Genomic DNA, 14,727 nt, shown 5'->3' with positions numbered 1-14,727 from the left:
TTCCCCTGGCGACACACTACCACCATAAACACAGGATTACAGTAGGCACCAAGAGGTGACCTCCCAGCCTTTTACTCTGTGGTTCTCAAACTCTTTTCACTGCATGTCCCAATGCTTACAGAAGAATCTCTCTTTAAACTGACAGTTGCCCGTTGTGAGACCATGAGCTCCCTCGCTACTGTAGCTACAAGTGGTTACTGTTTTTACTCTAGACCTGATGGTGCTGGTGGTGAAAACTCACAGAGAAGGACTGAACTGCCTTGCGTGTTCACAATCCACTGTCACAACCAGCCCACTTTTTGTCTGTAAGTGTGAAACGTCTCCCAACAGCCCGCGACTAGATCCAAAAATATTTTATATCTAACATTACTGCCTACACCAGCCAAGAGAAAAATTTTAAATATTATATTATTTAATAGATTCTAAGGCCTATTCTGAGGAAACTGAACTCAAGTGTTTTTGAAGACCTTCAGTCCTGAAAGTCGTGTAGCCTTTCTCCAGACCTTAGCTTCAGTTCAGTTCACAGCCTGGTCGCCACGGAACAAGAGGAGGACAAGATTCTTGTGACCAGCGGACAAGATGCACAACTTACCGACTCGTCCAGGGCAAAGCGCAGGCAGCCATGTTCGTACAGCACAAAGAATCTCCTTTGCCATTTCTGTTGGAAGAAATACTTGGCATCAGAAAAGCCTAATTCTGAACCACAGTAGGTGGTTTTATGAGTCACAGCTTAACTGATATGTTACACTTCACAGAGACTTTTTTCCTGAATAGATAAAAAGCATTAAGGTTGAGAGTTTAGCTTCACTTTTCATTGTTTAAAAAGAGGCCGCAGAAGCAGGGAAAGAGGCTTTTGAAGTATTCCAGTACAGTACATTAATTAAGAGGAAGCACAAGCATATACATGCACTGTATTTACATTATGTGTATATCCGCCTTGACTGCACAAATAAGCAGGCCTAAGTACATGCTCTTACCCGGGATCTCTGCATAGGATTGTCAAAGTCTGTTCCCTCAGGGGCCAAGCATAGCCATCCACCATAAATAGGTTTAGCCTGTAAAAGAGAGAGAGGAGGGGGGAGAGAGCAATTTAGGTAATCATTAAAACTAGAAGAGAGTGTGAGCTGAGGGGGATGGGAGGGGGAGAGGTGGTGTAAATATGAGGGAGAGAAGCCTTTTGGGGTCCAGATGTTGCCTCGGTTCTCACAGTGCATTTTGCAGCCACACACACAAACCAGTGAGTGAGCCTTTTGGAGTAATCAGCTCTGTTTGATGACATGCTTGTGTGTTTCCCGTTTCCGGACGGCAGATGAGGCCGGCATGACAAATGCCGACAAACTGGTTAAAACAAACAAAACATATCTGCACACGTGCTCACAATTCACCTTCTGGATTTGTTTGACCACAAGCTACCTCAGTCCAGCAGAGGCAGAAGAGTTCAAAAGACATGAAAACATATAAACATAAGTCTGCACCCGCTGGGCAGTAGGTAGGCTCTTTAAACCTGCAGCTCTTTGCTGTCCATTAACACTGACAGTCTCTCTGCTTTAACTGTTAACCATTAGCAAGCGGCTCTCATACCAGCACTCACTCCCCCACCTCTTCCATAAACCTAACCTAAAACGTCTCTGCTGGAAGGAAGAAGGATCTGATTATTAGTCTGCTATTCTAACACTGGGCCTGTTCCTGCTCCGTGTCCCTGCATGCCTGCCATAAATCTATACGTGCCGTGTTTGAACTTGTATAGACGTACCTATGAAGGCAGTTTTGAATTGCTGAAACCATTAAAAAAGTTATTTTTGCACAGAAAGTTGTGACCCAGATAAATCAAATCAGCGTGGTAATTTGACAAGCTGATGTTCTGACGTCCTGAAAAAAAGCTACAGACTCTAGCGAGACAACCACTATAGGAGAGGAAGAAAACACAGAGTAGATGTTTCAGGAGTTTTAGAAGCAAAAACACATCCCTGCATAAGCTCACGCAATCACAATAACATACAATGGAGCCAACTTCCTCTCCACTGATCCTGCAGTGAACAACACAACACTACCCTTCCAACATGGAGGTAAACTCCTTTTCCCAAAGAGCCTGTCATCTCAGGCCACATCATCTCCTCACTGCAGAAAAATCAATAAGAAAATGAATGATAGCTGAGTTCCATTCAGCCGCTTGAGTTTCGGGCTTGTGGTACTGTGTGCTGGGTCACTCTCACACCGTCATGACTTACTAAAACACTTGAATAGAACAGAGCTATATACTTTTCCTTCTGTGTGAAGTCTGCTGTAAAAAGGGACTGTTTTCTCCTCAGTCTTTATAATGTCACCGGTCAGCGTTCCCCACATATAGACCCTCCTTGGGTGGCTCGTTCAGGTAGATTAAGCCCTGCCCAGGTAGATAAAATCACTCAGTTTCAGCTGAGATAAAACTTACTCTTTTCAGACTAACTCATTTTTGGCCACACACCTGTCTGAGCTGCATGCTCTGCAGTACCTGAGTGGGGACGAGATGCTTCCCTGTGGACAGTGCCTAGCTAGTGTCTAGCAATGGCCTCCATGTGAGGCATTTAGGGGAAATCTGTAAATTGTAGCAACAGAAAATAACCTGGGGTCACAACAAGCGGTACAAACTACAAGGTATTGTACCATTATTATGTAAGTTTTGTTGCACTGCACGGCAGATAAAGCAGGGAATGGGCAATCCGACACCAAAATAAAATCTCCTTTCCATTAACAATTTTTAAAGATTTTTGGGGGCATTTTATTTGAAAGTGGTAGGAGAAGAAATAACAGGGAATGTGGGGGAGAGAAAGAGGGGTATGACATGCAACAACAAAGCCTGGATGTTAAGGTTATGTGGTGTGCCTCTTAACCATTAGGCAGCCCGGAAGGCAACCATGTACAATTTTAATTCATTTACATTTTTCTGACGCACAAATGCAAAAACCCACAATGTGACTGAGCACATACAATGCAGTCATAAATGTGCATATTTTTAAAAAGCACATTATCCTCTTCCAACTACAGAATGTCACAGAACACATGCATTAACCAAGCAGTCCATGGAGATCAGCTTTAATAACCAGTTTCAACACAAACAGAACAGAAACTGAACGTCTGCTCACAAATCTATCAACACCCGCTTGTTCTTCTTGCCTGAACATTAGCCTGAACAGATACGCTCCTATTGTAATCGACCCAGCTGTCTACACGGGCCACATAACAGCTCACATTTTACTCTCACTATATGCCTGTAACTACAGTGGCTGTGTATTGGGTTATGAAAAATGCAGGTCACCTACACTCAGTAGTGTGACTGAACGCTGCCTGTTTAGACACACATGGAGCACCAAAACTGCTGCTGCTGCTCTGCTAAACTCCAAAAACTATTACTTGTGATGACGTCTCATAACTGCTGTCTAATAAAGGTTACAGATACTTCCTGGGCAAACCTTTAATCTACTCTATAGTCATTTCAGCACTTGAAAGCAATAAACATAATTATATCAATGACTATTAAGTATTGGACATAGCACACACACGTGATGAGTTATAGTGTCATATAAAACTAGTAATCATGGAGACAGATGACAGAAGGTTGGCTTCTTTACTTTGCTGCTACGTAGAAGTACCCAGCCACTGGCAATAATATGTCTGTTTCCCCAGACTAAACTACAATGTGAGGCCAGCATTTTCAGATATATGTATTCTGTAAAAAGCTCTATCTACAGAGTAGAAAACAGCAGCTTAGTGTGGAGCCAATGCCTAAACTGAAAGAAAAAAATGTCCTTTCGAGTTTGTCTGCATTAGCTCAGACGTGGCCATTGTTCTAATGGCAGCTGAGACAAGCAGGTTCATTGCTGTTTTCACTGACCAGGCTTGTGGGCGACAAAAACAAATGCAGCTTGGTGTGACACCACAGAACCCCTGTGAAAACTGTCCTAATATCACAACAATGGTCCTAAATAGAAACACTGTACTGGCTGGCACAGAGCCAGAGGACAGGAATTACAGTCTATTTGGCGTGAAGTGATGAAAACAACTTAGAGAACAGCCCGCAGTTAGTAACTGAGGTGGAACATTTGGTACGTGTTAAAGCTATAGGCTCTGTAAAGTTTGACTCCACTCTGTATCCGTTAGTCATAACCTCACATTGTGGGATGTTGAGCAGCAGCCTCTGGGAACCTCTACTCTCATTTCCCGACCCCACACTTCCTTTCTCTCCCCGTGACTCCTGCTCCCACTCCTTAAGTCCCGTCACATCCCTGCCTGTCTTTCTCCATCCCTCCCACATACATGTAAACCTTAGCCTGCCTGCATCCTCCATCACTGTCCTGCCTCCCACCACCTCTAACCAGATAGTATGAGCACTTTTCTCCAGCAGAGGAGGAACCGCCAAGCCTGACGAACCCCTCGACTCTCTGTGGACAAACAATTCATGTGACAACAATTCAAGTGAAAGCCGTGACATCAGGCCTGGAAATCTTTGGAGAAATAAAAACTCCTGGAGCACACTGACTGAAACAAAAGATTTCACTCTGGCTTCAGCAGCAGCCCCTCCCCCTGCCCACCTTTTATACTAGCAATGCTGAACAAAGAGATTGTTTATATTGGATACTGTTTATATTGGATACTGTCCTTCCGACATTCAGCTCTGCTCCCTTTGCATAACTTTTCCATGTGGGCTATCGGTTTCAAAGGTGCATTCTCAAGCTCCAGCTCCCTTTAAGTTCTAAATAACTTTCATTTAATTTAGGGCTCAAATTCACTTAGCTAAATCACCTATTCATGGTGTTTTAACAGCATTACACAGCTTTACTGGACCTTTCTTTTCACAGGGTTATGGAGTTTATCTCCTCCCAGTCAGCCTACATCAGATTCTGGACACTGGGAAAATTATACAAAGCTTTACCCTCAACTTGAACAAGGCTCAGAAGTTTAACACTGTTTATGTGGTGTTACATAACACAGCTTTAGACCAGTAATGGACTGGTGCATAGCATTAACTAGTTTGAGGGCTGCCTAGATAGAGCCCTTACAAAACCAGCTTGTGAAACTGATCTCCCTGCTAACTGTTTGGATAGCTGACAGACTGCAGACATTTTCAAAAGCCTGTAGGCGACTGGAACAACAGTGATGAGCAAGGACTGAGGGAGTATCATACTCAAAGGCCAGGACAGTAAGCCCCTCTGGTACAGAGTGTCGTCATATATGATGTGGGAGAGCGTTTCGGTCAGGTCACAGGGAGATTAGAGGAAGTGATGTAACCATAAACCATCTATCCTGACTCAGGAGTCTTCCATCTGAAGGGCTAAAATGCAATAAACTCAGCGCAGCAAGCAATACACAGTTTGAAAATAGAAAGCAAACATGTGCCCCCACACACGCACAGAGGAGAAGAGGATGCTGACGTTGCTGTTTGGCTCTTAAGCCATGTTCGAGGGCCTATCTGGGCCTCATTGTCTGGGATCAATTACAGGATACAACAAAGACTAAACTAATGATCTGAGAGAGAGAGAGAAAGAGTGACTCAGAAAACATGCTTATAATATGATCTCCACAGCTGAGTGGAGCTTCACTGTATCTCTGCTGCACTCGTCTTTGTTTTTCTTCAATCAGGCTCTCATTAACCTCCACATAGTGCCTGCTAGTCTGCCTGCAGTACACAGTAAAAACAAACAATTGCAGATAAACAACAGCTGAAGGTTACACAATCAATCACACAGACCAAACTGGCCAGCAAATGCAACCATTGTAGTTAAAAGAAACCCACAGTGATTCACTTTCACCAGTCTCATGGACAGAGAAAGGCAGTAGGAAGAAGTGAAGAAACCGTAGATGTGCTGTGTTTCAGCCAAAACAAACACCCCAACTTTCCTGCTTCATACCTTTAATTGCACTGTTGCCTAACAAGTACTTTTAAGATTGACTGTGCCACATACAGCTATATCTGCCACTGTAATGGACATCCTGCTGCTCATTACAACTCAACTTTTATATCTATCCCATTGAGGAGGCTGTAAGTAACATATAAAAGTGAGACATAACACATATAAAGGCAAACTGTGCAACATATAAAAGTGAGACATAATAGATATAAAGGCAAACTGTGCAACATATAAAAGTGAGACATAATAGATATAAAGGCAAACTGTGCTACAAAGGTATTACTGTCAGCCTCCATTCTCAAGCGTTTGACAACCCTTGCTACATAGCTACCAGTCAATCCTTTTCACTTTCAAAAGTTTGGCTGCAACAACAGCTTCTGAAAATTATTATCTTAATTAGGATTCAATTAGGGGACTTAAAGCTACTAAAAATACAGAGAAATCTCAAGTAATATTATTACTATAACAGCAATAGTATTATTGTTATCACTGTTCGTATCACTTTGCTTACCTGGGTCAAATCCTGGTCTGTCAATAGATGCAGCTCCCGTGGTTTGAAGCAGTTCTGACATTTGCTTTTGTTGAAGAAGTTCGCCTGGAATTTCCTACAAGGGTTTTCTTTTGCGGTAGACATTATATTTCAGCTCCGTTTAAACTCTCTGCAGTAATTTCTCTGGAGGACTTTTGTCAACAGTGGAGCTGTAATCCCGCTGTTTTCTTGTGCGTCTCTTCTATCCCAGATTCGACAAAGCTCCAGCACCCCGATGCATTTCAAGTTTCAAGTAAAAAGACAAAACAGGAGTTGAACTGATGAGGCAGAACGATCAAATCAAACCCTTCTTTTCTCCGTTTAGTTGTATCCAATTGCTGCTTCCCAATAAATAATTAGCTGCCATCAAGCCAGCCTTCTCATCACTCACTCAGTGATGAATGCTTCTCAGTCCATGGCCTGCAACCACAAAGCGGAGTGGTGAGAAAGGTGGCTAATATCCTGTTAGCTTGCCAGTGGATTTCCAGATCAATAACGTGATGGCGTAAGCCACAAAAACAACATTTGCACACAGTTATCGCCTTCAAGCTCTGAGGCGATAGCGTCCATTAAGCAACAATAGACTCCCATGTGAAGGACCCAGCCCAAAAGAAAGCTTGCGGTCAGGCAGCAAGCTACTCTCCCATTCGCAGCAGTCAGTCCATGCGAACTTCATCCAGTGCTTCTTTGCTAGGCTACGGTTAGCTCAATCAGCTAGCTCGCAGATAGGCTAGCTAATGAAAGCCTCTCCTGGCTGGCGTCTTCAACTTGACTTTTAAAAGAACAGAGACGGTCCGAAAATCCAAACGGTTCCCGTGCCTTTCTCCCAGACAGACACGCTGCATGCAGGGAAAGCCACTATTAACCGGTCACAGTTGGCAAAAGGAGTATTTAGGGTTTGGTTCCATAACTAGCCCGGTTAGCAGCAATAGGTTTATTTTCTTCTCTCCCAACAGAGCGAGGGAGGGGGAGCGGACAGAGAGCCTGGAATTCTGCGAGGTCTCGCGATAACTGCTCACTGTCGCCGCCCACAGAGAAAACACAGCAACTGAGCTGTTATCACTTTGACACCTATGAAAGTTGATAACCTTTTAATCACCTTTAGTCATTGCATATTTTACTGCACTTTGAAACACTTTATCAGGCACTTGTGAAGTTTCAGACAATTAATGGCTCATAAATGAAATCTAGTATACATTAAACTTCTTTTATCAAGTAAAATGAGCAATACAATAATGTAGCGATCATTATTCAATTACAAGTAGAAGTTCTGCGTCCTTTACTACAGTGAAAGTACACAGGTACAGAGGTGAAAGTAAAACACTTCAACGTACAATATATTAATATTAATATTAATATTGAATGAGTACAAGTATTGGCATCTAAATGTGCTTGAGCACTAAAAGTAAAAGTATTCATTATGCATGATTGCATTAATTTCAAACTGTTATTTTATACTGTTACTTTCATACTGTTATATAATTTGTATCTTTTTTTTATTATTGCTGATGCTATTTTAATATTGTTGACAATCAAGCAGAGGTAAAGTCTAAGATAAGTCTATAAGGTTTTTTTGTTTTGTATGTAAAGTTTTGTATGATTATAATTATTACAAGTAACTATAAAGCAGCATGTCATGAAAATACTGAATTAAGTACCTCAAAATTGTTCTTAAGTGTAATACTGAGTTACATTTTGAATGACCTGATCGATAAAAAAAGATAAATCTCTTAAATCAGCCATAGGAAAGTCTAAACATTGCAGTCTTTAAGCTGCTAACACTTTCCAACACAAAGTGGAAGTGGGACTCTCACTTTTCGTCCATCCCCTCATGCTGGCAACAAGGGAGCATACCTCTGATACTATGCACCACATATGTGTGTATTAATGGCTGACTGAAGCAGAGGCTATTATAAGCAGCATGTTCCAGTGGACAGAAGCGGGTCAGACACACAGACAGACAGAGTATGAATGGACGAGGGACACAGAGTCAGAAGAAGAGCCCCTGTTACCTAACTAAACCCGGAAAGAACAACGGCCAGTCCTGCTGAAGGATTAGCTCCTTGTCCGTTCTGTAAGTGAACCAAGAATAACACAGATTACAGGTGTGTGTGTGTGTGTGTGTGTGTCTGTTGTGTGATTGCCATAGCTGTGCTCTCACAAGCTGACTAACTCACTAGGATCAAATCAGATGTCAGCCCAAACATGGGGCTTATCTGGGAGGTAGGTCTCATGTGTCACCATAAATACTAGTTTTAATGTGGATTAGGGTTTGTCTCAATGTGTTTTCCCAAGTAAAGCAGGACAAGTAAGGTCATCAATTGCTTATAAATGTGTGCCTCCCCGTTTGCTCCCCCCCTTGGGGTATCCTATGACAATATCCTGGAGGTGACATAGTGCAAGACATTCTGTGGCAGCACCATGGCCAGAATATATTTAGCTGTTCTCCTTAAACTCACTCTACATGGTAAGTGTGTTAGCAAGGCCACTAAATAGAAAATCTTACCTCAGGGATTTTAACACATTTAGAGCAGAAAAGTATATTTTGTCACAGTCAAAACAAAAACAGCTGTTATATTGGTCTGTATCGTTTCAAGCTAGGAATTAGGATACTCTCATTGGCTGTAATCTTATTATATACTGTCCACTTTAAAACAGTACTTTCACATTTTTGGAAACAGACTCATTCACTATTTAGCTGAGAAGAACAATACCACTCTTGCTAAATGGCTTCTGGCTCTGGCTTCATATTTACTGTGCGAATGTGAGTGTGTTATCAATCTTCTCATCTGACTCTTGCCGATGAATTGAATAAGTGTATCCAACAAAATGTCAAACTATTACTTTAAAACACAAAATGAGTAGCTCCAGAGGGTGAAAGTTGACCTACATATTACTCTGATTTCACTCCTCCCAGTGCAGACAGGAAGAGACACATGATATGGAGAACTGTGTTGTTTCATAGCCTTAGGTTTACTCTCATTTTACACATGATAGCTTCTAACAGATAATGCTGATATCCACTGAATTTACATAACATCAGGGACTCTTAGGAATACACTGATTGGTGGATCCTGATAAGATCCACCACGCCTTAATGGTTTCCATGATTGAATCAATACCAAACGAAACTTACAGGTAAAGAAACAAATAAAGATAAGAAGGGATTTTCAGCATTCAGATAAGTGAGATGTATTTACTTTCAAGACCATGTTTTTTTTTTGTTGTTATTGTACACTACAAATGAGCCACACCTCAGGAGACCTAAAACCTGATCTGAGCCATCCTGACTGCTGGTTCCTCTAATGCAGGTCAGTAGCTCTCCTCTGCAGACCATGGCCCTGCCCTCGGTGATGGTGTTGCCCCTGCTGATAGTCGTGGCAGCAGGGGTGTACTACATCTACAATGAGGTCACGCAGTTCATGTCCAAGTCCTTGGTGCGAAACAAAGTGGTGGTGATCACGGATGCTGTGTCCGGGGTGGGGACTGGTAAATGATCCTACATGTGTTTTTTTAATATTTCTCCAGTTGTTTTAATGAAGTCATACAGATATCACTCTTAATATTTTCCCTTTCTGTTGATCTGTTCAGAGTGTGCCCATCTCTTCCATAAGGGTGGTGCCAGGCTGATCCTGTGTGGGACTAGCTGGGACAAACTGGAGTCTCTGTATGACTCTCTGACTACTGATGCTGACCCCAGAGAGGTGAGGAAATTAAATCAATAAATCAATCAAACTGGTGAATGTCCACATTAGTTCATCACAAACATGTCAGACTCTGGGAAAACCCTTTCCAAACTAATACCATTACTGTTTTTTTTTTTTTTTTTGTCGTTTTTTGTGGTGGTGAGTTGGCTTTTTGGCAAACTACCGAGCTGAAAAACAAATCTTTCACTATGGCTGCTCCAGTAAACATTGTGTCATGTTTATTTATACACACTGGAAACTTAGCAGCACAGTGACAATTCATATTAGAGAGAAAAGCCATATCACAAAAATCCTTCAAATAGCCGTTAGGAATTAACACAACACTATTATGGCCAGGTGGCTTTAAAGTTCAAGCAAGAGAATAGCAAGGTCTTGTCCTCGCATTCATCAGAATCCCCTGCTCTGTTCCCATCTCCCAGATCACCACTTCCTCCTCTGAACAACACAATAGCAGGATATCCTCTCTGACAACACACTGTCCTCCATGAATCTTCTGCACACAGGCCAGAACAGATGTGTCTGTTTGAGAAAAACACACCTACGTACAGTAGATAACAATTTCATCCTGTTCGCAAACATATGGACTCACAGCTATTGATGCTTATACTGTCAGTGGCACAAACTAAACTGATCTGTTTTCCATTTAAGTTATTTTCCTTGGGATTAATGTGGAAAACACACCCTTGATGTTTTACATATAGAGTTTAATCTGGACAAAAGCATATTCATGATAGCCCCCACTTCACCTAATTACTGATGAAGCTGCTGTGTTGTTGTTCTGTTGTGTTTGGCCTTATCCAGGATTAATGTACAGTGACAGTTTGTATTTTACATTGAAAATTATATTCCAGACTGTCCTCCTGTAAAAAACAACCCCACAGGTCTGTGCAGGCAGCTTCCAATAACCGACAGTTAAGTTTTATTGTTAGGCAACTTCTAGCAGCCATAGCAATTATGGCGGGAACAGCAATACACTGCCAAACCAGTCTGACTGATGCTTGATGAACAGTACATATTATCCACATGCAAAGTAATACAACCTTGTGTCTCTCAAGACATTCGCCCCAAAACTGGTGATCTTGGACTTCAGTGACATGGACAGCATGGAGGATGTGGTGGCCGAGGTGTTAGAGTGTTATGGCTGCGTGGACGTGCTGATCTGTAACAGCAGCATGAAGCTGAAGGCCCCCGTACAGAGCGTCTCCCTGGAACTGGACAGAAACATCATGGACATCAACTACTTTGGCCCCAGCTCTCTGGCCAAAGGTGGGCTGGACATTGCTGAGAAAATCACCTGTCTGTCAATCCTATATGTACTGCTATGTTTGATCTTTCTTATCTAAATGCTAACATGTCCAAATAATGTGGACAGGTGTTCTTCCAACAATGATCTCAAGAAGATCAGGGCACATTGTGCTGGTGAACAGTATCCAGGGCAGACTGGCCATCCCATTCAGAAGTTCATGTGAGTTGTCTCCAAAGGTCTCTAGGACTTTGTCTTAACAGGGTTTAAAAGGCTGATTACCTAAATCATGACAAAGATATTTTCATACTTTCCTCTCATGGCATCAAACCTTTAGAGGTGAGTAGAGTTGCTAAAAACTTGACTCAGTTATAAGTACTGTTATTTCACAGTATTTATATCCATATTGTAACTAGGAGTAGTGTAATGCATTTAGTGTTAGCTTTGTTTTATGTGGACGTGGCTGACATTGACATTCTTTGTAATAAAATGTCACATCACAAACTCCTAATCACATAATTAGATAAAATGCATTCAGACGCCAGTTTCTTAAGCTAAAGCTAATGCAGTTATGCAGGTTATTATGTTCAGGAGGCTACAGTTTATCGTGCTGTTGAATTATATTGCTGTGTTATACCCACACGGTTCTATCATTTTGTCCACCACATTTCTATCAATGTGGGTGGGCCGTGTAACTATTATGTCAAAAACGTAAATGTAAAAATGTGTCAGTGTGTTACAGTGGGTTTATTATTTAATCCTAGTAACAGTACAGCACACCTAACACATCAAATCTTAAACATGAACTGCATGCTACTGTGGTTGTTTCATCTTTTCATCTTTCATCTTTTCTTTTTAAATGAAAAGACGTGTACTAACAGTCAATCCCCTGAGGTTTCAGACATGTCGTCCTGTTCTCTCAGTGTGGTGTAACAGGAAGCATTCCAGTGACACAACAGAAAACAATTAGACAAAGTATGTCCTCTGCAATGTATGGAATGAGACTTGTTTGCGTTCAAGTCCACACCTCTTTTGTGTCTGTGCGCAAGAATGAACATGTGTATGTGTGTGTTTTGTTTTCGGCACTTGTCAGATGCGGCATCCAAGCATGCGGCGCAGGCCTTCTTTGATTGCCTGCGTGCGGAAGTGGAGGAGTACGGGATAGTTGTCAGCACCATAAGTCATACCTTCATCAATGCGTCCAACCCACCTCCTGTCGAGGAGCCTGCCCCCAAACCAAACACCCTGGCTGCATGTGAGTACACTGACTGGCATGGAAGATACTGAGCGGATAACTATATATGAGAAATCATAATAGCTGTGTCTTTGCTGGTGTAAAACAGATAAGAGGCGCGAATGTTTCTTAGCTGACAATAAGTTGTTTGCGTTTAGTGTAGAGGAAATAGCAGCTGAAACTATTTTCAAATTTTAGAGTGTTTCTTTTTTATCACTTAGACAAATCTACACTTTTCTCTTCCTCCACAGTTATTGCTAGCCAGCTGACCCATGGCGTGCGCCCCTCAGTCCTGGCCAACGAGATTATGCAAACGGTGAACAGAAAGAGGAAGGAGGTTGTGCTGGCCCACCCCATCCCCAGGGTGGCCCTCTACCTCCGCACCCTCTTCCCCCCCTTCCTCTTTGCTGTGCTGGCTGCTGGAGTAAAGGACTCAGTGCTGGCTGAGCAGATGTAGGAGCAAGGTAGAAAGGATAAACGGAAGATCAGGGAGATGTGAAGTAAAGCATGAATTGTTTGGAAATGGTAGATCTGTATTAGTATGTGCTTGATACAAAGCTGGATGACCAACAGGGCAAAGCGGGTAACTGCCCTGGGCCCCTAGATTCTCAGGAAGCCTGGGCAGCCCAGGTTAACCATGTGGAAATTTGTTTATGGCGATTTTATTTCTAATTGAAAATTTGTTTCTTAATACTGTTTAATAATGACCACAAATGCATTGACAAAGCAGAATGCTGAGGGGCCTTAAATAGGTAATAACTGTTCAGCCTTTAGGGGGCAGCAGAAACAAGCTGTACACAGGACACTTACACACTTTATGAGGTTACCATGGCTAATGTGTTAGCAAACAGAAAAAATACTCAAATGAACTCCACCACTGCAGCTAGAATATTAAAATGCTGTTTAAGTGTTAATACAGCAGTTGTTCATATTTTGTACTTTGCAGAGCTTTAATTTGTAATGGAGTTATTTTTCCATTGTGACATTAATATTTTCACTCAAATAAAAAATGATAACTTGTTCCACCATAAGGGATATAAATGAGATGCACAGAACAAATCTATTGTGGGGAAAATAAAGGTAGATTGTCGGTAAATCCTCTAGGTGGCAGCAACATGCAGTTATTACTAACTGAATGTCTTGTGGTTCTGATGAGTTCAGCCTTAGCAGACCTCCTTTCACAATGAATTGTTTATGTGGGACAAAGCGTCCCAGTATTTGCTCTTTTGAAATGTTAATTAACTCTCCTAATTTGACAATTATGAAATGTGTGATGAATAGACATCAAATGATGAACTCTGACCCATTTTCATTGCTGCACTTTTCCTCTGATATTGCAATAATTGCTTGTGCACTGCAGTTAAGTATATTTAAGAAATATACAATAAAGCAACCAAAGCTTGGGAGTTTGTTCTTGAAATAAATTATTTCTCCATAACAAATGCTGCACATTCACTGTCCTTCTCCTGGGAGCTGTGGCGCTTATACAGACGCAATACAACCAGTTACATGTCACTCGTAGATTTATGGTGCTCATCACTTCAAGGCTGGAGGACAGGAGCTTCTGCCTGGTATTATCTTGTGAGGATTACATTGGTGGGATCAGTGCTCTGAACGTGATGTATATTCTATTTGGTGATTACTGCGTATATAAAATAACACACTTGGCACAGGATATAAAAAATAAAATGTCATCCCGAATGTCCATCTCTGTGACAAAAGCCCTTTTTATGACAACTGTGATGTAAATGAGAAATAAATTCTGAGTGGCTGGTCTAAGCATTTGTGCCTTTGTGTGTGTGAGGGTGAGACTGTAGGCGTCAAGTCCAGCTGGTATGCGTGAGTCTGTCCTCCAGGTCACTCTCCTCTGGGGAGTTCAACATCTTTTGTCTCCAGGGCCTCCGAACAGGAATGTGCCTCTAATGTCCACATGAATAAATGCAGCTCTATGACATTTCCACATGTCAAACAGGAAGGATTTCTTTAGAGCACTCAGCTGGACTCTCCAAATTGGCATTTTGATCGGACACATTTACATATGTCACGCAGAACTGCCAGATCATGTATGTTTCATTGCATAAGATGGAAGTCAGCTCACATATGAATAATTGTTTAACAAGACTTTCCAG

The 14,727-nt window shown here is 41.9% G+C and overlaps 2 protein-coding genes across 4 annotated transcripts in view; one reads left to right on the top strand and one right to left on the bottom strand.

Annotated features, from left to right (window-relative positions):
• Nucleotides 1-7,353, bottom strand: part of LOC121201076 (myosin phosphatase Rho interacting protein) — a 35,400-nt gene extending 28,047 nt beyond the window's left edge. For all 3 annotated transcript variants that reach the window (XM_041066689.1, XM_041066690.1, XM_041066691.1), the window contains exons 1-3: nt 6,397-7,353; nt 978-1,055; nt 593-658 (exon numbers count right to left, since the gene is read on the bottom strand). In XM_041066689.1, coding sequence (XP_040922623.1) covers nt 593-658; nt 978-1,055; nt 6,397-6,519 — 267 coding nt within the window. In that variant the 5' untranslated portion in view covers nt 6,520-7,353. The remainder of the gene's footprint in view (nt 1-592; nt 659-977; nt 1,056-6,396) is intronic.
• A 990-nt stretch (nt 7,354-8,343) lies between these two features.
• On the top strand, nt 8,344-14,364 carry dhrs7cb (dehydrogenase/reductase (SDR family) member 7Cb). The gene is made up of 7 exons (XM_041066692.1): nt 8,344-8,488; nt 9,747-9,903; nt 10,006-10,118; nt 11,177-11,387; nt 11,494-11,586; nt 12,458-12,619; nt 12,850-14,364. The coding sequence occupies exons 2-7, from the start codon at nt 9,750-9,752 to the stop codon at nt 13,053-13,055; spliced, it is 939 nt and encodes a 312-aa protein (XP_040922626.1). The 5' UTR covers nt 8,344-8,488; nt 9,747-9,749; the 3' UTR covers nt 13,056-14,364.
• The last annotated feature ends 363 nt before the right edge of the window (nt 14,365-14,727 follow it).

This window comes from Toxotes jaculatrix, chromosome 21 (assembly GCF_017976425.1).
Source record: "Toxotes jaculatrix isolate fToxJac2 chromosome 21, fToxJac2.pri, whole genome shotgun sequence".
Taxonomy (NCBI): Eukaryota; Metazoa; Chordata; class Actinopteri; family Toxotidae; genus Toxotes; species Toxotes jaculatrix.
This window is presented reverse-complemented; position numbering and strand designations above follow the sequence as displayed.